The sequence below is a fragment of the Anastrepha obliqua genome, chromosome 2 (assembly GCF_027943255.1).
Source record: "Anastrepha obliqua isolate idAnaObli1 chromosome 2, idAnaObli1_1.0, whole genome shotgun sequence".
Lineage (NCBI taxonomy): Eukaryota > Metazoa > Arthropoda > Insecta > Diptera > Tephritidae > Anastrepha > Anastrepha obliqua.
The window spans coordinates 71,740,476-71,766,254 of NC_072893.1; the positions used below are offsets into that span (position 1 = coordinate 71,740,476).

A 25,779-nucleotide genomic window follows, 5' to 3' on the forward strand; every position below is an offset into this window, starting at 1 on the left:
CACATACAAAAAAAATTATGCAAAAAAAAAAAATCGATTTTTTTTTCGCTGGAGACCAGAAGACCCCCTTAAGTTGTGAGCTTATTTTGTTGAGAAAACTATTTGTTTATACATATATTTTTTCAGCAAGCTTTGTTTTTGTTTTTGTTCAGTGGTAAACAGTACAGCTGTGAGTCACTGTAGCATATCCATGGTAGGTATGTGTGTATGTAAATGAAATTATTGCTTTGTTATGTTTGCTTTATTTTCTTTTGTTTGGTTTAATTTTATATAGTGAATATAATTTATAAGATAAGTTGTAATAAGTATAAATTAGTAATAATATGTTTTTGGTAAGCGAGTGAACGATGTTCTGTGCTGCAATTCGATGAACTTATCGATGTCTGCAATATCGATAAGTCTCTTGCATTCCCAACAACATTCAGTGGTAATCAGCTGTTTGTATTTACGTTTCAAGTTCCTTAATTTTTCTTCAAGCAAATGGATGTTATGTTGAGCATAATTATCTCACGGTCCAGTTCTTAGTACAATTGACAGCATTATAAGTTTAAATCTATTTAGGTGAAATGTTAGCAACATTAAGTAGAACACCAAAAACAACAAGTGCTTTGCTATGGCATCATATAAAGTTAAAATCACCACCGTTTGCGCCAATTTATATGAAATTTTATACAACAAAATCAGAGGAAGCAATGACTGTGAATGAAGGAACTAAAATCAACAGCGAACGAATAAATATTGGAGATGTAACAAAAGCTTTAAAGACACCAAAAAATCCAGAGCTGGTGCCACAAAAATATGGTAATTTTACGATGCTAATCAAAAACATTAATAAAGGTCAAAGTCCGAATTAGAAGACAGACCACTACTTATTTGCGCTTAGGTGAAAAATAATCTTTACTATTGCCATCAATTCTGAACAGACAGATAAAATCATCGTTGCAAACATTTAGCGTTCTCAACACAGTCGTGACTACGTTACCAGAAGGATCCGGATTTACATTTTATCATTTATTGTCAGTTTATAGGAAATGTTATCTCTGTATCTGTGATATTCAGAAGCTGCAGCTGCAGCTGCAAAGCAGGCGTTCAATGTACCATTGTTTTAATTTAAAACTTTTTTTGTTTCAATTTTTTAATTTAGTGCAATACGGCGAGGATGGTACACTAGAACTGACACAATCAGCGCTGCATCATTTGCGATGGATGCTGCAAAAGGATATCTTGAAGCAAGATATGTTCCTGATAGGTCAGCCTGGGTCACTACGCCGGCAGCTAGCAATGCAATTTTTAGAGCTAACACAACGTGAATTAGAATACATCGCGCTGAGTAGAGATACAACCGAAAGTGATTTGAAACAACGGCGAGAAATTAAGAACAAAGCAGCTATTTATTATGATCAGGTCGGTTGTAACTTCACTTTGTAATGAATTTTACATAAATGACAATTCGAATTTTTCAGTGTGCCGTGCGTGCTGCTGTTAACGGACGTGTATTGGTGCTCGATGGCGTGGAGCATGCTGAACGCAATGTTTTACCCATTTTGAATAACTTACTGGAAAATCGTGAAATGCATTTAGAAAATGGCAAATTTCTAATGGCTCCCGAGCGTTACGACAAATTATTAGAGGTGTGTTAAGGTTTTATTTTATCGCGTTTTAATTACTATTTTATGCTTTAAATTAACTCAACAGACATATACCAAAGAGGAGCTAGACAAATTGGGGGTACTACGAGTATCGGAAGATTTTCGCGTGGTTGCGCTAGGTCTTCCTACACACAAATATAAAGGAACTCCCTTAGATCCACCTTTGCGTTCTCGCTTTCAATCGCGAAATGTTTCACACTATGCCTTTGACGTAAGTAAAAGTAAAATTATTGGCGTAATGAGTGTATGTGATAAGGTTTGTATGTATGTACATATATATTTTAGGAAATTTTAATCGACCTGCAACATCATGCGCCGAATGTACCTGTTGAAAATCTCAAAAGTTTGGTTAGCTTTGGTATGGCGATTCAAGCTGCAGAACAGACTGACTATCTGCCTGACTTTCCGCTGGACAATCTGCATTTGGTGGCAAAAATGATGGTATTTGAAATTACAGTTTCATAATAATTTTTCCAATAAACTGGTTTTGTGTTTACCTGCAGCAAGCAAATCCGCACATAAGTGTACATGACGCCATAACCCGCATCTATCCATACCAAGCCTCAATGAAAAAAGAGCATATCGATCGCATTAAATCGTTACTGAAATCTTTTAAAATAGACCCAGTAAAAAGCAAACCTGTAAAATCTATATCTACAACCAGCACAAAGAATGAGGCGATGCCTACTTTGCAGTTTAAAATCGATAACGTGTCTATTTCAGTGCCTGGTGGTCAGCGGTTAGCATCTCCACAAAAAGTAGCGCAATTCGTAGATCTCGATCATCAGCGCAATGTGCTGGCCGCAATGGTGCAATCAATTGCAGTGGGCGACATTTGTTTGATTGGTATGCACATTCTAAAAATGTATTGGAATAAATTTTTATACATCTCTTTTTCGGCTAGGTCAAAAGGGTGTTGGCAAAATAACTCTCACCAATCATTTGATGCATTTGCTGAACCAATCTGTTGAGACAATGATTCTCTATGAGGACATGACTTCACGAGATTTAATACAGCAGCGTATAACTTCGTCCGAAGGTGATACAATATGGCGTGATTCACCATTGGTGCGCGCCGCAAAGTACGGTTCAGTTGCCGTTCTAAATGGCATACATCGTCTGCACAAGAGTACAATTGTTGCGCTGCAACGGTGCGTATATTTTTGTATTTTTTACCTATTTTTTACCTAGTATTCAAATTCTAATATTTTTCATTTTTTTTTTTTTTTTTTTTTTTGCAGTTTAATTCAAGATCGCGAATTGCAGCTCTGCGACGGCACAATTTTGCTAAGTTCTGCGCGTTATGATGCGCTCATTCAGCAAGGTTACACTAAACTACAGCTGGCTGAGAAAAGTATACTCAAAATACACGACTCGTTTCGCATTATAGCGCTGGGCGAGCCACCGAATCTCAGTCAACCATCACAAAATTGGCTCACTTCTGAAATGTTGAGTTTATTCCTTTTCCTCGAAGTGCGCCCGCTTCAACAAAGTGAGGAATATGAAATCATACAAAAGCTTTATGGAGAAATCAATGCAGATATTCATAAAATCATTAAATTGTCGCATTACTTACGGGAATCAACCGATCCGACACTCTCGAACTTGGCTGGTACTTTGTCAACACGTCAATTGTTGAAAATCGCGCGGCGTACCTCCGCCTTTCCAAGCGGCGACGCTGAAGCAAATGCCTTGACCTCTGCCTACGATGTGCTGCAAAGTACCTTTCTCGCCAAATTTATGCCCGCTTTGCCACGTGCCGCACTTGAAGATGCCATAGCGCGCGTTGGTATTGACAAGAGTCGTACGCGCTCAGGTGTTCGTCGTAAAATTAACGTTGAAGACAATGTGCTAAGTATAGGCAACACCTCAATGCCGCTTGTCGCTACGGACGCGGAATCGAAAGTACCCAGCACGCTTTTTTATGAAATGCCACAGCATGTGGAGCTCTTAGAGCGGCTATTGCAGGACTTCATTATTGGTGAGCATCTCTTGTTGGTTGGTAATCAGGGTGTGGGCAAAAATAAATTAATCGATAAATTACTCCAGCTGATGAATAAACCACGCGAGTACCTGCAATTGCATCGCGATACCACCGTGCATAGCTTAACGGTACAATCGACGCTTCGCGATGGTCAGGTGATCTACGAGGACAGTCCATTGGTGAAAGCTGTCAAGAGCGGGCACATTTTGGTAATTGATGAAGCTGATAAAGCTCCCGTAAATGTGACATGCATACTGCGTACCTTGGTGGAAAATGGCGAAATGTTCCTCTCAGATGGACGTAAAATTGTAGCAACCGGCGAAGGTGCCGCTGCTAAGGAGGCCGGTCATACCGGCGAAATCATTGAAATGCATCCCAATTTCCGTGTAATTGTGTTGGCAAACAGGCCCGGCTTTCCTTTCCTCGGCAACGATTTCTTTGCCTCTTTGGGTGACGTCTTTAGCTGTCATGCCATTGATAATCCGTCACCTGATTCAGAAATCTACTTGCTACAAAAATATGGTCCGTCAGTGCCGAAGAAGACGCTCGCAATGCTAGTGAACGCATTTGGTGAGCTCCGTACAATGGCCGATGAAGGTTTACTCAATTACCCTTACTCCACCAGAGAGGTGGTTAACATTGTTAAGCACCTTGAAAAATACCCGAATGACTCAATGTCCGAATTGGTAGGCAACGTGCTGGACTTTGACAAATATCAGCCCGAGGCGCTGGAGCAGGTGACAACGGTGCTGTCCAAGCATGGCCTGCCCATTGAAGCGTATGCGCGCAATGAACTGTTTGCACTGCGGCGCAAGAAGGAAATCCAGCTGACGGTGGAGCGCAAAAGCGGACTTGGCGTATCTGGTCCCAAATACGGTAAGGTAGATCCGAAGAACGAACCACATGTGGGTGGCAACACATGGGCGGGGGGTACCGGTGGTCGCGATACAGCTGGCCTGGGCGGCAAAGGTGGCCCCTTCCGCCTAGATGCCGGTCACAAAGTGCATCAGCTCTCTGACGAAGAGAAAGACGACATACCTGAAGAAGTGAAACTTGCAGCACGTGAAATGAATCGCAAAGCATTCGAAGACAAGCTGAAAGAGATTCGCATGTCCGCGCATGATCACGAAATATATGAACAATTTAACGAACCCATACGAAAACAGGTACAACAACTGAAGGCAGTATTAGAAGCTTTGCAGACGAAGAGTAAGGAACGGCAATGGCAGAAGTACCAAACGCATGGCGAACTAGATGACACGCGCCTGATTGAGGGTATTACTGGTGAAAAGAATATCTATAGACGACGTGCGGAGGCCAATCCTTGGGCGGATCATATTCAGGAGAAGCCGAATCGCCTGAAATTGGTGGTTGATGTATCGGGCTCCATGTATAGGTAAATGCATATTAAGCGAATTAATTAAAAGAAACTTTTAAGTACTATTTCTGCCTTCGCTGTTTCCAGATTTAATGGTTACGATGGTCGTTTGGATCGCGAACTCGAAGCTGTCGTAATGGTTATGGAAGCATTCGAGGGTTTTGAAAAGAAAATCGTCTACGACATTGTTGGTCATAGCGGTGAGGGTTGGGAAATACCATTTGTCTGTGCTGGTAGTCCACCAAAAACAGATAAAGAACGTTTCGAGACAATCCGTATGATGCACGCACATTCCCAGTTTTGTTGGTCCGGCGACAGTACTGTAAAGGCTATCAAAGAAGCTGTAAATACATTGTCGACTGAGGATTATGACAACTCAATTGTGGTAGTGCTTAGCGATGCGAATTTATCACGTTACGGAATACAACCTAAAGAGCTGGCAAAGGCGCTTATGAACGGCGAACCGAAGGTGAAAGCTCATATGCTGTTCATTGGTAGTTTGGCGGAGGAAGCGGATGAGTAAGCTGTTATAAAATTTGTTGATATAAATTTGAAATGTTTATGCTTTTTGTTGTTTATTTGCAGAATTAATGCTCAAATGCCTGCTGGCCATAGTTACGTTTGCATGGACCTGACGAAATTACCACAAATTCTGAAACAGATTTTCACTTCCTCATTGCTGTGATATGTTTAGAAAACAATTATTATTTTCAGTGTCCGTAATACCTTTCCAAGTCAAAAGTAGTTCAATTTTAAACCTTTAATGTTGTGTTAAATATTGCGTATGCAATACGAATATGTATATATGTTTATGTGCTTAAAGAAAAAGTGTTTATATATATAACCAGAGTGTGCATTTTTCAATAACTGTTGGTATATTTATAAGTTCGTAGACTATATGAAATAAATTGGTATAAAAAATTTTAAAATACGGGAATCTGTCGGCAACTAAAAAACACTTTTAACTAATTTATACTAAAGAAAAATGTAGTTTCGCCATTAAGTTCTCTTTGGTCATCATTTTTGAAACCCAGCGCTTGATTTGCAACCGGTTATTCAATCTTTTTTTTACTACAAATTTAAAAACAATTTAATTATTTAAATGCTAAGGATTTAGATTGGAATTGCATCTAATTGCCCATCAGAGAGATTTCCTCTATACCTGTCGGTATATAGGCAAAACTGTTGATACTATTTGGCGACCGGATACCCCAACACCAATAAGTAGAGGAAAGGGAGCAGAAAACTGATTTAGACATCTTAAGCCCTTGCTTTACGATAAAAACCCGAAAACTATTACGCGCACAGATATTTAATTTTTTTTAACTGCATTTATTACATAAAGGGTTTTCCAATAACAAATGTTATTTTGAAAAGCCCGCTATTTCGGTAGATGTCATTTTTTGATATTTGACTAGTAGAAACTACGCCATTAATAAAAATGGAACGATTCACGCTTAAACAACGCATTGAAATTATTAAAATTCTTGTTGAATTCTGAGCAATTTTTGGTCCTCAGTTAACTTATGCGGAATGAAACGTGCACACACCTTTCGTAAGTCCAAATGATCAGTTAAAATCCGATAAATCAATGTTTTGGAGATACTTAACTCCGATTCCATGAATTTCAACGATGATTTCGGTTCATTTTTGATAAATTTACGAAAAATTTTAATGGAGTTTTCGGTGATTACTGATTTAGGGCGGCCCGTATGTTCATTGTCATTTATGTCCTCACAACCATTTCTGAAACATGTAAACACTCATGAACTCTGGGACGAGATAGACAATCATTGCCATAAACTTTTTTCATCAATTCAAATGTTTCGGTTAAAGTTTTACCGATTTTAAAACACAATTTGATATTAGCTTTTTCTTCGAAACTCATTTTTGTACCGATGACACAAACATACCGACACTTTACACGCAATAATTTCGCTTCCACTGAACCGAATGTTACCAAGTTTTCACTGAAAGTTAGCTAGTGATGTAATTTCCAACGCACTAACTTATTAAAACGATGGATCCTTAAAACATTTTCATGACGCCAGTCTTGTTTATTCTGAACTTCACCTTCACTTTTAATAAAACAGCATACTTGTAACCAATTTTTTTTTTATTTCAAAAGGTTAAAAGCTGGTCTTAGAATAGTAAAGTAATTTGAAAGTCAAAATAAATAGTGTTTGGAAAAATGGTACAATCCCCTTTGTATTGGTAAATCGGTTCCTTAATACGATTTTCGCAGTATTTCAACCACAACGTCACTTTGTTCTCTGCTTTCTCCATACAAATTTGTCGATGGCGCATCGAAAGCGAGCCAAGTAAAAATCTTTTTCAATTATAACTATGTACTTTAATATGCACTACATCGTCACAGATATTGAAATTTATATTCATTCTAAATTTAATTATTTACATATTTATCATACAATGATGGACGCGCATATAGTGACATTTTTTTACAATTCCATAATAATAATGAACTTTACATAAATAATCTATCATACACGGCATGTCTACAACAAAAGTAGAACAAAATTGTCTTAACATACTCCCACATACAAACATTTATACATACACAATATGCTCCCATTTAGACATAAAGAATAATCGGAAGCCCTACAAACTATACCAAATCGGTTAATTTCTTATGATAAATAGATATTTTTCAAAAAGTAATCATGTAAAGGCTTCAGTCCTTCCTTTGCAAAATGGTCAGTGAAAATCAAATGTTGGATAAAGTAAAAAATGCTCAATGTTTTTTCGCGTTATATCGACAATGAAATTTATATAATTATAATAAACCCTATGCACATAATTCCAAACAGTTTTCTCGTTAATCCTAGCTTTCTATGCAATGGAGCAAGTGCTCGCATGACGGTTCGACTAAACGATTTCCATGATTTTATCAATATTTCCGATGAAGCGTGAGCCGCTGTAAGCAACACTTTGCTGTTGCAGTCAATACTGTGTTCATTCCAAAGCACAAATATTTTTGCTGCCTGCTCCCCAAATTAGTGGTATATATTTTAACAATGTATCGAATTACTCCTTTTTCAGCTTCATTTTGAAAGGCTGGTAAAACCGGTAACCAAACGAAAATTTGCCCAAAAATGTAAACATAATGTCAACTTTAAATGCACCCGCTGCATTGCATACATTCTGAGATATGACTCACTAAAGACATCTCGCGAAATACATTCAGAACTTTTCACCTCACCTAATATATCAGCATTAACCAAAGATCAGTAAAATGCACTTAAAACGACACGAATGGAAATTTCTAATGAAAATATGTCATGACTCAAGACTACGCATTCTGATTCGGTTGTATGACCACCCAGCCATCATCGGCGAGCATTTCTTGGTGCTGTTGCGCACCATTCGCTGGCGTCGTTCTCGCATTTCCAGCAAGCAACTCCATTTGTTGTTGTGCAACACCAGCACTATTCGGTCGCACGGCACGCGTCTGCTCGGCGAGTAAGTTTTCACGCTGTTGCTTCAAGTTATTGTAAAGCTCCAAAAGCTCTTGCTGCGAAAAAGAAAACAAAATTGCGTTTCTCAATTAAGTAACTACGAACCAAATGCGAGCTTACTTTCTCTTGAATTTTCCTAAGCATTTCCTGTTTCTTTTGACGCTCTTCTGGATCTAATCCTATAAGAATTTTCTCCTTAAAGTCTTGTGCATAGTAGAGTTTTGTATCCACTCGCAGGTATTCTTTGGCCAAACGTCGATGTTCTCTGTAAATGGCTTGTGATTCTTCGTTGTCGGGTATGGGTTGTTCAGGTTGTAGTTCGGGGTCTAGCATCTCAGCGAGCGATGGATCATCTGCGTCATCGTTATCTTCCACATCATAATGTGTGGCGGCATTGAAGTCTCTTTCAGCCATTGAGCTATTCGGTATCATCGGCTTGGTTTCGGTGACGGTGAGTCCCTCTTTGCCATCGCTCCTGGCTGTAAAATGAATAAAAAAATATAAATAAAAATTACTTGGTGAATATACAAATTGGCTAAATATTTATAAATATATAAAAATTGTAAATTTTACATATCTACAAGTCAGTATGCCTTGGAAAGAATCGTTTCCGTACGATAACAATTATAATTTGTATGAGTAAGAAATTAGGTAGGATCGCTGTATTTAGAGTAGAAAAACCCGATGAATATTTTACGTTGGCAGTTATGATGATCCAGATAATATAATAATATTCACTTGATAAAATTAGTAACCACAAAAATAGCAAAAAAAAAAGAAAGAAAAAAAAACATCGAAAAGAGCAGGTGGCAACATTTTGTTTATCAAGAAGGATCATTGAAATATTCTGTCTATAGATCTGTTGAAGCAAATGTTATTATTATTATTATTTATTTAAAAAAGTAAATAAATTTCAAATTTAATTAAAGCAAATAAGTTTTAACTCTTTGGGGACAGAGCCGCTCGACAGGCGAGCGTCGCTGAGGACGAGAGGTATTGGAGTGCGCAGTAAAGAAATATATACGTTAAACTAAGGCTTTATTTAACACAAGAAAATTTTTTCTTAAAATCAAAAAACAATTATAAAAAAACTGCTATCAGTGATACTGTTGAAATGCCTGAGTAGATTCCTTATTGCACGGATTTCACTTCCACTTGACGAAGTAATACCGTCATCTTCCGTCTTATCAGATTCAAAGTTGTATTCGTCAGAACTGTCACTATCTAACGTTCACCTCTAGATCGCTTAGCCATCGTGCGTAGGATAAAATGTATAAAAAGCGTGCAGGTTTCTCTGGCAGTGAAATTCGTTCTGACTACCGTCGTCTCACATCGTCAGCTTACATTATAAGGAAGATAAAGACTTCATCGCTAATGGCCCCTAATGTCTTTGAATGTAAACGTAATCTTATCGCTTAGAATGACAGACGTCGCGAGCCTTGCAGCTAGGAACTAATTTGGACGGTTATATACCGATACGCCTCCCCAAAGGGTTTATATGTATATGTTACAAATTATCAAGTTGTGGTGTTCATGTATCTTAAAAACTTGCAAAGTAGAGGAAAGTGAGAGAGCAAAACGATATTTTATTTTGAGGGAAAGTTGCAAGTTTTTACTGCATAAATTTTTACTTGCAAGAATTTGCAAAAGAGAAAAACAGCTGATCTAAAAACAAACACGAACTAAATTTTGCGATTTGAGTCGAAAATCTAAATTTAAATAAAAATGGTGATTTAAATGGAGAATGTAAATATATTTTAGGTAAAATTTATAGTTTATCTGATCGGCCAATGATATAGAGGTATGTAATTCTGAGCCGAAATATAGGGTGATCAGATTGGAGGTACTTTTTCCAATAGGGTTGTTTTTTGGCAGATCACGAGTAACTACTGTCAAACTAAATACATAATTTTTTTCAGTATTCGTTGACTTTTCATCATGGAAAGATTTACGCCTCAACAACGTTTACAAATTGTACAATTGTGTTACGAAAGTCGACGCTCTGTGAAAATTTTTCAGGAAGCGAGTTTTGTTCAGCGTTGAGGTTCATTGTTAATGGCTATGTTAATAAACAAAATTGCCATATTTGGGCAGAAGAGCAACTCGAAGCCATTCAGGAACAGCCATTACATCTATTGAAAACAACAGTTTGGTGCGGCCTATGGGCTGGAGGAGTCATCGGTCCATATTTCTTCAAAGACGAGGCTGGCGCCTATGTAACAGTGAATGGCGAACGATATCGTGCCATGATAAACGACATTTTAATACCGGAAATTGAAGTCTGTGATCTCACAACTCTTGGTTCCAACAAGATGGCGCTACTTGTCATACAGCCCGTGCAACAATGGATTTACTGCGTCGTCGTTTCGGTGATCGTACATCACGTCTCGTGCCAGTTTTTCTAATAGCGGTCGCCCCTCGGCAGGCAATGGCAATCCTCCGAGTGCATTTCAGCCATGAAAAAGTTCATCATAAAAAATATCTGCCATTCGGAATCGACTTAAAACTACAGGTCCCTCCATTTGTGGAACAACATCAAGACGCACACCACAAATAGGAGGAGGAACTCGGTCAATTTCGTCGAAAATAAAATAAAACGAAGGTGCTTTCCAGAAGAAATTATTTTTTGCAGAAAATCGTCATTCAATTGGGTTCAGATTTAGGGTTAAAATTATTAAACGAGAATGCTGGTTTTCTTTATTACAGTTTCTCTGACAAAGAGTGTCATTCTAGTGATTGTATATTTTGTGTCATTTTGATTTGAAGCCATGGCAAAGTGCTAAAATGACATATCGGCATTGCATGTAAAATTATGACGCCAAAAAAATGGCAAACCATAAATGAAAACCAGGCATAAGAAAGCGTCTTCAGTTGTCTTTAGCTGCTGTGACTTACAATTTGCGCTTCGTAAAAAATTCTATTCAAGCTAGTCTATTGAGTTATTGAGATTAATGGTGGGTCGTTGTGCCTGCGTTATGTTACACACTCTCGGCAATCAGATGTCCTCGATACGCCCTTTTCGATTTTCAATTGACCCACAATACCAATTTTAGAAACAAGTTCGCAATAGTTTTCAACATATATTTAAGTGTAGAGTGTTTAATATTGATTCCTGCAGATATGGTACTAATTGACAGTAAAATTTTCGAAAGCGTCAATGTGTCAAAAGAAGTGTTAGGGTCAAAACAATAGTAAAGTTCATCAGATGCTTTTCTAATAATCACTATGCAGTAGCCAGAATTACCAGCCGGAGAATAGCTATCAGTAATATCTCAAAGAGAAAACCAACCTAAATAAAATTTGAACGTCAAAATTCCTGGACAGATAATTGCCTTTTTTTTTTGAAGGCATAGAAGGGCAGAAAATAGAAATCTTAGAAACATGGGCGTTTGAATGCTTTCATGTGGCAATTTACTGAATAGCATTGACAAAAATAATATTTGCTTACTTCTTTTATATTTATTTCGATTTTTTTATTATTAATTTTAACATAAAAACTATCAAAGAAAGCCTGTTCATTGGTGTTAATTAAAATCAGACGTAATGGCGTTGTTCTTGTTAACAAATTCTTACAAGTAAACATTCTGCCAGTAGGACAATGCAGGTTCCCCTCATAATGAAATGTGATTTTACTCTCTTTCTCTTTTTCTCCTTCCTTGCAGGTGTTTTTTTTTTTTTGTTTTGGCAAGCCAAAGCCAACACAGTTATGCCAACATGCCTAGTAGTAAATATAATAATAACAAAAATTCACAATAATTATTGCATACTCCAAAGAGTCCAATGAGACAATTACGAGCGGATAGATTTCGCTATTTGAAAATAATCAATCTTATTTATTTGCTAGCAATGTGTAAAATAGTTTTAAAAGGAGTAATTATATTTGGGTAAAAAAAAAACAAATAAATGTTCATAGCAACAAAACTATCTGCTATTAAATTTATAACGGTGAACGAACAAATATTTAAAGAAAACTCATTTTTTCATAATAATACTTGCGAGAAATTAAGCAGCAAGAAATTTGTTTAATTTGTCAGTAGATGTATGCCCGAAATACTCGTACATATCTACATAGTAATATAATTTTTTTTCATTAGTGAATATTCATGCTGGTTCACTATGGTTTTATTACTCGATGCATACTATATATTATCCAACAGCTGTGCAGATCATTTTGCTTGGCCGCCGTCATTATTGCCGTGGCGTCACACATTATTTTCGTTTATTTTTGAATACTGTTGTGTTCCGGTTTTGGTTTGTTTTGTTTTCGTCGATTGTTATGTAGAATTATCGGGAAAATTTACCAGCAACTACTTATTGTGCACTTTGAGTCCTTTTTTTTCAAAGAAATTCAAGTATATTGTGCTCGGTATGTACTGAAATTTGACTAAATTACGGAATGTTTTTGAATCGAGTTTTTGTTTTGGATTTAAAAGTAGTTGAATTGAAATTGGTCACATATTTGAAGCAATGATTGAATAAGTGAATTTGAAATGTGTCTTGCGCTAAGTACAAATCAGCTAATATATTTTTAGCGATAGTCAATTAACCTCGCTTTATATTTAGAGATGTCAATTATATAGACTTAAGGTGAATTAAATTAAATTAAAAAGTAGATTTCTTTTTAGTTTTCACTTTAGCTTTTAAATTACACGTAAATGCGTCTCAACGATAGGACCATATGGGAGGTATATGGTATCTCAAGGGATTTCACATGGGCTTGAAATTAAAAAGCAAACACCAAAAAAGGTTTATCTTATTAAATAATAATGCAACGAATGAGGAGCCGATCCCATGGCAAATCAAACGCAGAAAGTGGCGATGAATAGGTCACACGCTTAGACAACCACCAGGTAGCATCACAAGAAAGGCATTGGATTGGAACCCGCAACGGAGCAGACGTTGCGATCGGCCAAAGATCACTTCGCGAAGGTCGATGTTGCGCGAACTAGCAAATACCGACATCACATGGGACGGCGCAAAAACAACAGCCTAGAACTGTGTACGATGGAAGGGTCTTGTCGAGGCCCAATGCTCCCAAGCGGAGTGAACAAGGATATAAAAAACGTTTAGTTTTATTGGTTAACATGACACGACACTTTTTGATAAAGTAATAAACAGATTTTGTTCAAATTTTTTATCTTTTTCAAGATAAGACTGATTAGTGTTTGGACGACGAGGTTTTATCACTTCTCATTTTTTACACAAAAATACACCTCTTTGTATACAACTCTGCCAAAAATCAAATTTTAGATTTCTCCTTCATCCAAACAAGCACTAAAAACACACATACCTATGATGTGAAAGTACCGGGAATGTTTAAATAAAACAAAGCAGAGTTCAATTTCAGGCAAATTTATTTTACCTCCTTCAAAATATGACCCGTCTGAAGTAACACACATCTGACAATGTTTAACCCAGTCCTCCATGCACCCCTGGTAGGTCCACGAAGGGATGACCTTCAACTCCTTCGTCGCATTCTCTTTGATCTCCTTCCACGAAGTGTTAACTTCAACTTGGGAAACAAAAAGAAGTCGCACAGGGCCATATCAGGTGAATACGGTTCTTGCACGATGGTATTTACTTGGCGCTTGATCAAATAATCCAGCACAATTTGGGCTCGGTGCGATGGCGCGTTATCATCATGCCAAATCCAAGAATTGTTTGCCTCCATTTCCGGCCTGCCAGACAGACACTAATAATCCGATGTCGCTAAAAAGTGTCTTAGAGTACTACCAACATAAGAAAAAAATATGGACCGATTCCCACGTATGCGGTTCGTTTAAATTAAACTTTCCCGGTACTTTCTGATCATAGGATACATACATAAATCTGTATATGTATACAAATATATTCATAGTAACAAAAATAATTTGGATTTTTGGATTTCAGATAAACCTATCATGAGTTATTCTAATAACGCCAAGGGAACCTTATTCCACATGAAATGTGTTCTGAGTGGCTGAATTTTTGAAACGAAATTTTCCCAAAACATTTTCATTTAATTTCATTAATTACATTAAATCATATTTGATAATATATGCTTTTTCTAGCTCTCGAAACCCATGTACCTCGTTAAGATTAGTGCTTCCTTCTTTGACTAATAAGTGTATTACACTGTGTGACTAAAACCTACTTTTTTTAATAACCAAGAAATATTTCATATGTACCTGAAACTATAGATCTTATATAGTAACGCTGCATACTCAGTATACTACAGTTCTCATCAATTTAATTTTTTAACGAGTCTTACAGATTCAAAGGGGAAACATAAACAGAGGTAGCCATTGCGTATACTTTACTTCATAGAAGGAAAGTTCAACTATTTTATTTACGTTTTCAGCCAGAAGAACGAAGTTGAGGTACGCATTACTTCATATAAATACCTGTAACATACATTTTTTTCAAAATAATTCATTAAGAAATTTCGAGTACAATTAAGGATACAAACAAAATTAATCATCCAAGTTGTTTTTTAATAACATTTTTACTAATTAAAAAAACATGATTTTGAGTGATGGACATTTTTATTTTGAACTTTACGCGCTCCATTGCTTCTATGTTTGCATACTGTAGCTGTCTAGTTCACAGGTGTTAAATATCATTTGCAAAAAGTATAAATCTTGCAATAGAGTGATTAATTTTGCGCCACCTTGTACTAACTACATTTGTGCTAACAGAAAGTAAACAATTTTTTTTTAAAGCCTTATCCTCTTTCGTTCGATATCCATTGCTTAGCGTTAAGGAGAGTGGAGGAACTAACGACTGAGTGAGTTATACCTGTGCTCTTAGATAAACTCCTTTACGTGTTTGATTATTCGAGCTATATAGCCCATAAGGTTAGCTGGCGCACATTAGTGTGTAGTGGCTCGGGCTACTCTTGGAGTGAATCTTGCTCTCATTGGGAAAAGCTTGATACTGCGATGTGGTGCAATGCATCCAGTATGCGCTTCACTATTTTATGAACCCTCTGAAATGATAACAGACAGGAAGAAATTTAAGCTGAGGTTGCCTAAACGTCCATATTAATTTCATAGGGGTATTTAAAACAATTTTTTTACTAATTTAACCTTTGAAACTTTGAAGCTTTTTAAAAAATTTATTTGATGAGAATACGCAAACCTAAGTAGGCAACACTACCAAATAAAATCTACATTTACACGTGCCATCCGTGGTTTTGCAACCCCTTTAAGAAGATCATCTGTTTTTGGCTTGTCACAGTTGCACCGTTTTTGGAAAACATGTTGCTTGAAAGGCAGAAAAGTATACTGAGAACCGCACATACATAAAGGGTGATCAGATTGGAGGAACTTTTTCAAATAGGGTTTTTTTTTGACAAAACACGCGTGACTACTGCGAAAATAAATACAAAATTTTATTCAGTATTCTTTGCCTTTTCATCATGGAAAGACCGACGCGTACGTTTACAAATGGTACAATTGTATAACGAAATTCAGCGCTTTGTGAAGTGTTCACGCGCACCCAGGCCAAAATTGACGTATTTGGACTGAAGAACACCCCGAAACCATTCAAGAACAGCCGTTACATCCATTGATCCGTTTGGTGCGGTCTATGGGCTGGAGGCATCATCAGCCCATATTTCTTCACAGACGAGGCTGACGCCAAAAGAACAGTGAATTGCGAACATCATCGCGCCAAGATAAACGACTTTTTGATACCGGAAATTGAAGCCCATGATCTCCACAACATTTGGTTGAATCAGTGGATTTACCGCGTTTTCGTTTCGGTGAGCAATTTATGTCTCGTCTCGGACCAGTAGATTGGCCATCAAGATCGTGTGATATCACACCTTTGCACTTTTATTTGTGGAGGTATACAAAGTCTAAATGCTTTGTGGATAAACCAGCTTCGATTTAGGCATTGGAAACTAACATTACAAAAACTATTCACGCGATACCGACCGAAGTCCTCCAGCGAGTCATTCAAAATTAGAGTTTACGGATGGCCGAATTACGGCGCAGTTGGGGCCAACATTTGAAAGGTATTATCTTTAAAATATAAATGTCATGAATGGTTCTATACAAAAATAATAAAGATTGCCCAATCAGTTTGAATTTTCGTAGTTTTATTTCAATTTAAGATCCGTTACCTCTAAATTGATTACCCTTTATAAGTTGCACTGCAATAGATGATGGGGCGAGCATTGAATGCCTTCTCTATCCAAATGTTCTGTAAGATTATGTGAAAATATCATCGAAAATATTTCCAAGCGGGCTTAAAGGAAAACAGTTTTACGCCACCTCGGAACGGCAGAGAGCCTTTTCATGGCAGAAGTGCAATCAGGCGCTTGTCATTGCCTGCTGAGAGGCGACTCTTCCTATCATTTGGTACTTCATGCCCGGTGTTTCGAACCCGGGCACTACCGAATGATAGTCACGCACGAACCCATTCGGTTACGGCTGTTGGCTAAACTATAGCCACAATCCAATGTCCCTCATAAATCTTATCAGGGTCTTTTAAGTCGATATACGCCACCTGTAGACGAAGTGATTAGACAATCCCGTTGTAAGTAATAAATTTTCAGTGCACCATAGTGCAATGTGCCCAAAAATTATCACAGTAGTTAACAAATCATAAAAAAAAAATCATTAAATCAAAGTACATAGACCAATTTTAATGCTCGCAAAACCAAAACTCGACCAAAAACCTACGCTGCATATCAACAAGAAATTTTTTGTTTAACTTCTGAGTATTGGTTTTGAATTTCCATGAAATTTCACTTAATGCTAGTCTTTGTTTATTTTCATAATATTTTCCAAAGATCTCAGCAATGGAATGCACATTTTCACATATGATTTTGTAATTTAGGCGATTGTAACCGCACACAAATTATGTAAAACAGCGATTCGCCGTATTTCTGCACGAAATTTTAAATACTATGCCGGTAGGTAATGGGCACACGGTTCAATTGTCTTCTGATTTTTTTTTTCCAAAATTCGAAATATTTTCGAACACGAACAAATTTCAATGTTGTAACTAAAAAGTTGTGTACTTGTCAAATCTTTGGATTTTCGTTGCGGATTATATACAATATAAAATATGTATGAATATCGCGGTTCATAGGCTTTCGCATTGGCAATTGTATAGCCGCGGAAATGGGGCAATTATTTAATGGATACCGCGCGTTTTAATCTACCGCTGACGGAAAATCTTCGAACATTTACACTACCGCGCTCGCACATAGACTGAGACTGGCCACAAACTCAACAACGACGCCGAGAACGAGAATGAGACGGAGAACCGTGAGTGTAGCAACGAATGCGGATGCGCTCCCAGACAAAAGTTCTACTACACAGAGTAGTTTAACTAGAAATAATATGTATGTATATGTGTATGTGGCATGCACGTGAAAACGTGAGTGGCGGCGAACGATAAGTAGAATATGCATATGCAATCTGCTCTCAGATTCGAATGCGTTGACGTCACAAAAGAAACACTGTGTAGAGAAGTGAAGGTTGGCATTTCACCACGATGGAAATGAGTCTCGCGCACAGTGGGTTTAGATTGATTCAAATATGTTTTTATTTGCTAAGCGCCATGCTTTCAATTATGGTCAAACTTCATCCCCACTTTATATAGTGCGCCTTAAATTGAAGCCTGCAGCAGATGGTTCTTGTTATAAGCTTTTTTATGGTGAAAATATACTCGTATTTATATTATTTTGAAGTTTTCACCTTATTTTACTACTTTTTTAAATTTTGTATTATTGTATTCAAACTGACAGTTCACACTAAAAATTTTTTTTAGCTTTTTTTGTTTGTCCCATTCAGTTGTGAGTTACAGCTTTTCTTTGATAAAGGCGAAAATTCAAGGCAGGCCGCTGAAATTGTGAATCGTGTTTATGGTGCCGATACTGCAACAGTGAATTACGTGTAATTTTGGTTTCGCCGATTCCGTTTAGACTGTGTATTTGATAGGACTTGAAAGGAATCATTTATTACGAGTTGCTTTCGTATGGCCAAACATTAAAATTCAGGTCTCTACTGTCAACAACTGGACCATTTAAGCTAGGCTTGACCAGAAACGGCCAGAAGTGGCCAACAAAAGAGGTGTTGTATTCAAATACTCCGGGAGTTTAGTTGAGAAATTTTAATGCATCCACCATATAAAGGGTTTTCCAATAAGAGGTGTTATTTTGATATTCAAAGAAAAATGCTATTTTTCAATATAGATAGTCGGATGTTTATTTCATTATAAGAGGAAGGCATGCCGTTAATAGTGGAAAATAACATCAGGCAAATGACCACCACGACCATGCTTACAGGACAATATCCTTTTCATGAAATTTTCCATAACCGAATTGCAAAGTGGCTGCCCTATGTCCTCGTTAACCTCACGAATTCCATCTTGAGGTCTTGAATTGACCCTGGACTGTTGGCGTAGACCTTCTCTTTCGCGTGGCCCCAAAGAAAAAAGTCACAAGGTGTTAAATCACAAGATCTCGGTGGCCAATTGTGATAACTTCTTCGAAAGATAACATGGTCCGAAAACTTTTCCCGTAGAAGATCAATGGTTTCGTTGCTTGTGTGGCACGTAGCGCCGTCTTGTTGAAAATAAACGTTGTCCAGATCAATACCATCCAAGTTCGGCCATAAAAAATCGTGAATCATCTCTCGATAGCGCAGTCCATTCCAAAATAACACCTATTGGAAAACCCTTTATATTCCGAACCTGGCACCAAACGATTACCACCTTTTTCTCTAATCGCAAAACTTCCTGAGTGATAAGAAATTGGTATAAAGAGAAGATTGTGAAAACCGATTATTAGAGTTTTTCGCCAATAAGGATCAAGTCTTCTATGAGAGAGGTATTGTGAAGCCACATCTAACATGGCAACAAATTATACAACAAAACAGGGCATTTTTAACCCAAATCGGACAATTCGAAACATCTCAAATAAAGTTTTGAATTTTACGCGAAAATAATGGATTCTTGAGAGGGAATCTGCGGAAGATTTTTGGACCTTTGCACGTTGGCAGAGCAGCTTTACGGCGACATAGACATAGCGCAGCGGATAAAGATCCAGCGACTACGTTGGCTGGGTCATGTCTTCCGAATGGATACAAACGCTCCGGCTTTGAAAGTATTCGATGCGGTACCAGCAGGTGTAGCAGAGGAAGGCCTCGTCTGTGTTGGAAAAAAGGAGAAGGACTTGGCTTGGATGAAAAAAACGACTAACGCGCTTTGTCAAAGTCGGCCAAAATCGCATTAATCAAATTAAATCAAAACTTCTTCGGATATGCACATTCTGAAAAAATACGTAACATATCATTTGGATAGGGCACGCCGCCATTGGACCACAATCAGCCATCGAGAACCTGTTTTGGTTGTGACAACGTAAAACATTTAGCATAAATTTTCGAAATGCTGCTGAAACGGCAGTCCTTGAATACAATAAAATGCCTCGCCAATGGCATTCGAGTGTATTTCTGCATGAAAAAGTTCCTCATAAAAACCCATCTGCCATTCGGAGGCGGAGTAAAACTGTAAGTCCCTCCATTAGTGCAACAACAACAAGATGTACACCACCAATTCAAGAACCAGCTCTCCCAAGCAATCAAGAAAGGATATAAGCGCAAATTATAAAGAGTATTTCAAAAGTAACGCCTAGATTTCAGTAGTGAATAATTCTAAACGGTACCTTTTTTATGTCATCTTTGACATTTGTCAAGTAAACGATGTAAAATTTTACACGATAGAACAACGCGTTGGAATTGTTGAAACTTATTATGAAAATAGTCGATCTTTAAGAACTTTTGGTGGAAATACTCATCCGCATGAATCGCCAATCAAAGGTTGGTGATCAAGAAAAAAACAGATAGACTGGCAGATCAAAAACTGCACGTGCTGTAGCGCAAAGAGCTGCTGAAGAACCTTCAACAGGTTATTCAATAAGTTTTGTGGTTGCATTAGAGAGGACGTTGCTACTAGCTTCAATTTATTTTGCTTCGTTGGTACACTCTTCTTGTGAACTTTTGTGAAGCTTCATTTCAATCTGTTTTTTCATTCTTGCTTTACAAGCCATTTAGTATCGACGTGTCTCAGTATTTTCTACAATGGAAAAAATCAACTATCGTGCAGTGATTGAATTTTTTTGGGAAGGTTTAAAAGCAAAGGAAACTGATGAACGAATGTTGAAAGTGTAGAAGGACTTTTCGCCATCAATTAGACCAGTAGAAAGATGGGTTGCTGAATTTAAACGTGGTCGTACAAGCCTTGGAGGCGATCCTCGTCAACGATGTCCAAAAATAGCGACAACACCAAAAATATATTAGTAGAAAAAATAGAGATAATCGTATTGGAAAATCGTCGAGTGACTGAAAGAGATTTAGTAGAGGCCCTAAGCATCTCATTGGGCAGGGTAAGCAATATTTTGACTGAAATATTGGGTTTCAAAAAGCTTTGTGCACAATGGGTGCCGCATCCGCTAACAATGGAACAAAAACACATTCGAATGCGACTTTCTCAGCAACTTTTAGAACGTTTTAGAAATGATAAAGTGAATTTTGTGCATCGATTCATCGCTCTGGATGAGACTGTTGATGAGAGAGAGAGAGAGATCTATCACCACGATCCTAAATCAAAACAAGAGACTAAAGAGTGGTGTGAATCTGGTTCTTCGGCTCCGAAACGAGTTCGTGTCCAAAAATCGACCAAGAAGGTGTTAGCATCAGTTTTTTGGGCTGCGAAAGGAACATTGTTTGTGGATGACTTGCAAACTGGCAAAACAATAAATTCTGAATATTTTTGTAACCATTTAGAGCAGCTGCAGAAAAAATTCATGAAAAAATACCCAGTTTGCAAAAGAAGAAAATATATTTTCATCAGAAGCCATCAGACCACAAGAGCATTTTGACTATGGCTAAAATCCATTAATTAAAGTTAGAATTGTTGAAGCATCCATCGTATTCACCAGCTTTGTCCTCTAGTGACTTCCATCTGTTTCCAGGCTTAAAAAATTCGTGCGTGGAAAGCGTTTTTCATCAAATGATGAGGTCATAACAGCTGCGGAAGCGTATTTTGCAGCCCTTTCAGATTCTCACTTCAGGGATGGAATTCGAAAATTGGAATCCCGTTGGAACAAGTGTATTTATGCTCACGGAAACTATACTGAATAATAAAGTTTCTTTCAAACCATAAAATTATGCTTTTCTTATCGAACCGCAAAACTTATTGAACAACTTGGTATGTTTTCTAAGTTAGGTGGAGTTTAGGCTAATTGAAAAACGTGATGCTGGCATGCTAGGTTAACCTAACAGATGTATGTATTTACATATGCGTATTTGAAACGCTGTAAGTTTTTACACACACCGCAAGCGAACAGTAGCAGATGGGAAAAAGTAATTTTTAAAACACGCATCTGCCCATCAAATTGTATAGGTACTAAAATAAAAATCTACTTTTAATTTGCTTCACAAGTCACAAAAAACACATGCAACTCATACTATCCTTCTAATTAATTGCTGCGATAATGACTCACTCACGACGCTGATATGTTGCACGTATAAGTGCGTTCAAAAAATCGTGGCCTATCTATTTTTATCCGTTGAATTGGTTCGAATCTGCAAATATGTGCATACATATGTATGTATGTACATACATAGTTCTACATAAATTTCAATTATTGCCAGAGAAAACCCCTCATGAATTTCGTAATGTTTGTGCGAAGTGAAAGAAAACACAAAATTTTTCTACAATTTTTCTTCAAATACTTACTATTTGCTGTGTTGTGTGTTGTTTTGTTTTTTTGCTGATTTTTATGCCAAATATATGTACATATATGTAAATATTGAAAAGTACATACACACACTTGTGCTCACATATTTAAGTAATTTTATGTTCCATACTGCCATCAAAACTTTCAACATTTCAATCAGAAAGTCTGAAGTCTTTTATATAAAAAAAATGCTCAACAGCTTAGCGAAAAAAAATTGTTAAAAATCAATGAGTGTTTCGAGCCACTTGAAACTTGCACTTTGTTATACTAAAACTCAATGGGCTATAAAACTGCATAGCCAGATTTTTTCGAAAAAAAATCTAAATTAAAATAATTCTGAATAAAAATTTGGTATTTTTGAGGCACTTTTTTTTTCTAAGTTTATTATATTTTTGTGAATTTTATAGAAAGTTTGAAACTTTGAGTCATATAGTTTTAGTTTCAGAATTCACTATACTTTGACAAAAATTTGTTTATGTTTTTAAATACAAAAAAAGAATTGAAATCCTGTTAATCCTATCAATTTGAACACAAGTGTAGGTACTTGCATATCTTCCCAAGGCTAGCAACCTCACGTTTGGTTTAACAGGAAAACAATTCAGTGGTTTTCATTATTTATATTCGCGTTTCTTGTTTTTCTATTTCGAACGGAATACCAGGAAAAGAAATCCATTAATTTCATTGAGCCACAAAAACAGCGCGCAGAGGAACGTTGGAGATTTCTATACAATATCTGGTATTTAAAATGAAGAAAAGTGGTTTATCACCAAAATATTGCTTTTAATTGACTAGGATTAGAACCTTTAGAAAATTAAGAACAAGGTAGCGCAAAATTAATCATTTAATTTCGTTTTTGAATAAGTTTTTGATAAAGCTCGCTATTCGTTTCTTTCTCGTGCTAACCGGCACCGGTTGGAAACATCAAGTGAAGCCAAGTCCTCTCCACCTGATCTTTCCAGCGTCGAGGAGACCTTCCTCTTTCTCTGCTACAACCAGCTGCTTACCGCATCGAATATATTCGGAGCCGGAGCGTTTGCATCTATTCGGACGTCATGACACAGCCAACGAATAACTTTTTCACTAAATAAAAAAAGCGATTTTGTGTGCTGAAAATTTTTAGTTTGACCTTTACGCGCTTCATTGTTTGCCTGTATGTACAGGTTCCTGTACTCGAAGTGTAACCAACTTCAGACCGCTCGCGCAGCTGATGCACGGGCAACGTTACGGACTTCAAAACGTCCACACAATGGCTCTCCAATTCACCAGACGCGAATCTGATGAATTATTCTCTTTGTGCTATTTTAGAGAGCAAGGTCCGAACTAAGAGGTTCACCAGTCTCGAGGCGTTGAAAAAAGCCATTATCCGCGAGTGGGCCAAAATACCTGCAAGTCACATTTGGGCAGCTTGTGATTCGTTTCTGGACTGTCTTAAGGCCATAGCCAAAGCAAAAGGTGGTCGTATCGATCAAAAGTAAAATGATTCTTAATTTTGTTTTATTTTCATAAATTTTTTACTTTGAATTGAATAAAAGAAATTTTCCAAACGGACCCTGTATACTGCAGCTCTCGAGTTCACAAGTGTCAAATATGATTTACGACGACGCCATTTGTATAAAACGTAAAAAAAACGTCCTTTTTAAAACCAAAATTAATATAGAATAAGTGGTATACGCCTGCGTTGGCTAGAGCATATCGTGCGTATGGATGAAGAAACTCCAGCAAAGAAGGTATTCGAGGGCGAAGTCCAAGGAAGCCGACGCAGAAAAAGACCATTGGAAAGACCAGGTGGAGGAAACCCTATGCTCGCTTGGTGTACAGAATTGGAGAAGGCGCGCGCGGAGCAGAGGCGCCTAGAGAGAGCTAGTGAGATCGGTCGTAACTCGGTAACGGGTTGTTATGGCCACCTAAGTAAGTAAGTGGTATACCCTAAGACTAAATATCAGGTCAGTCCATAAGTTCGTGCGTATTTTACACATAATTTCACTTTTGTACGATTTTTGCATACAAAAAATTATTCGCGGAATATAACGGAACTATTTATATTTTCTTTGATATATTGTGCATTCAACATGTGATTTTAACCGCGGATAGAAGCACGTGTTGTTAAAAAATAAAATGGAATCTTCGAACGCGTATAAGAGGCATATTTTGTATTTGTTTTATAAAAGTGGTAAAAATGCAACAACTGCTGCTGCAGGAATAAACACTGTTCACGGAGAGGATACCGTGAGTGTAAGGACTGCGCAAAAGTGGTTTTCAACATTCCGAAGTGGTAACTGCGACGTGGAGGATGCCCCGCGCGCTGGTCGTCCTGAAGTCTTTAACTCCGACGTCTTTAACTCCGACGTCTTGCTCCAACTCGTAAAAGCTGAGCCAAATTTGACAGTCGATATGATAGCTCAGAGGTTAAATTCGTCGTATGGAACAGTTCACAGGCACCTGGTTCAGTTGGGAAAGGTTTAAAAGCTGGGCAAATGAGTTCCGCATAGACCTTGTGTGTTCTCAGCTGCTGCAACGGCTTAAAAATGAAAGTTTTTTGAACCGTATCGTTACTGGTGATGAAAATTGGGTCCTTTATAATAATCCTGTTCGCAAACGCCAATGGTTAGGTAAAGATGAAACACCAGAACCGACCCCTAGAAGATTCTCCTGTCTATTTGGTGGGATATGGCCGGTATTGTTTATTATGAACTTCTGAAACCAAACCAGACGATAACTGCTGATTATTATTCCCATCAGCTATCAAACCTGAATGAGGCACTTAAAAAAAATCGACCGTCTTTAGTGAATAGACGCAATGTTTTGTTTCACCACGACAACGTAAAACCGCAACTCATACCGCAAGGCAAACATTAGGCAAGCTGAACGAGCTCGGATGGGTGCTAATGCCGCATCCACCATACTCTCCGGATATTGCACCTTGTGATTATCACCTTTTCCGGGGACTTCAATCCCATATAAGTAACAAGAACTACTCCTCAAAAGAAGCTATAAAAAGGGATATCGAAGCGTATTTTGGTCCAAGGACAACAATTTTTTTGAGCAGGGAATTAAAACTTTGCCTAAAGGCTAGGAAGACATTGTAAATAATGAAGGAAAATATAAGGGATAAAAATCGATTTTTTTTTTTTGCATGTTATTGTAGTAAAACATTTCAAAAATACCGTGTTAAAATTTTAAGTCAATCCGAGCAAAACTTTTTAAGTTATAGAGCATAAAGCCGAGAAGCCTCAAACATCTGCCGAGACGCAGCAGTTGCGCGCGTAGTCCGTTACAAACTTTAAACGCGGTTTTCTCGAACCTTTTTTTTTAAAGGGCGTAGTCATTGGCATTTGAAAACTACTCAACCGATCCTTTTGAAATTTTGCACACATATTTTACATATAAAAAACCTCCCCCCAACGTTTTTTTTCGCCATTTTTTTTTATATTAAGGTGGTTTTACACCTACAAAATGGCGGCATTTTTTCGTCAAAAATCACTTTTTACTTCAAACGACTACCAAATGGCTGAAAATGAAAATAAATCGTCAAAATAAACGTTGGGGGGAAGTTTAAC

At 37.4% G+C, this 25,779-nt stretch overlaps 2 protein-coding genes across 3 annotated transcripts in view; one reads left to right on the top strand and one right to left on the bottom strand.

Annotated features, from left to right (window-relative positions):
- The first annotated feature begins 456 nt into the window (after positions 1-456).
- On the top strand, positions 457-5,860 carry LOC129237700 (von Willebrand factor A domain-containing protein 8). The gene is made up of 10 exons (XM_054872587.1): positions 457-801; positions 1,145-1,404; positions 1,464-1,631; positions 1,696-1,860; positions 1,935-2,090; positions 2,153-2,495; positions 2,554-2,800; positions 2,891-5,029; positions 5,099-5,530; positions 5,597-5,860. Exons 1-10 carry the CDS (start codon positions 567-569, stop codon positions 5,694-5,696), a joined length of 4,245 nt encoding a protein of 1,414 aa, XP_054728562.1. The 5' UTR covers positions 457-566; the 3' UTR covers positions 5,697-5,860.
- Positions 5,861-7,356: 1,496 nt separating this feature from the next.
- LOC129237738 (mitogen-activated protein kinase kinase kinase 7-like) overlaps positions 7,357-25,779 on the bottom strand; it is a 60,404-nt gene continuing 41,981 nt past the window's right edge. For both annotated transcript variants that reach the window (XM_054872655.1, XM_054872654.1), the window contains exons 10-11: positions 8,608-8,966; positions 7,357-8,543 (exon numbers count right to left, since the gene is read on the bottom strand). In XM_054872655.1, coding sequence (XP_054728630.1) covers positions 8,322-8,543; positions 8,608-8,966 — 581 coding nt within the window. In that variant the 3' untranslated portion in view covers positions 7,357-8,321. The remainder of the gene's footprint in view (positions 8,544-8,607; positions 8,967-25,779) is intronic.

What these genes read in the sequence shown, in the direction of transcription:
- LOC129237700 (XM_054872587.1), top strand. Translation starts at nt 567, where the DNA reads ATGTTAGCAACATTAAGTAGAACACCAAAAACAACAAGTGCTTTGCTA. An exon ending in CAGCTATTTATTATGATCAG is followed by an intron (nt 1,405 to 1,463) that starts GTCGGTTGTAAC and finishes CGAATTTTTCAG; the next exon opens with TGTGCCGTGCGTGCTGCTGT. An exon ending in GTATCGGGCTCCATGTATAG is followed by an intron (nt 5,030 to 5,098) that starts GTAAATGCATAT and finishes CGCTGTTTCCAG; the next exon opens with ATTTAATGGTTACGATGGTC.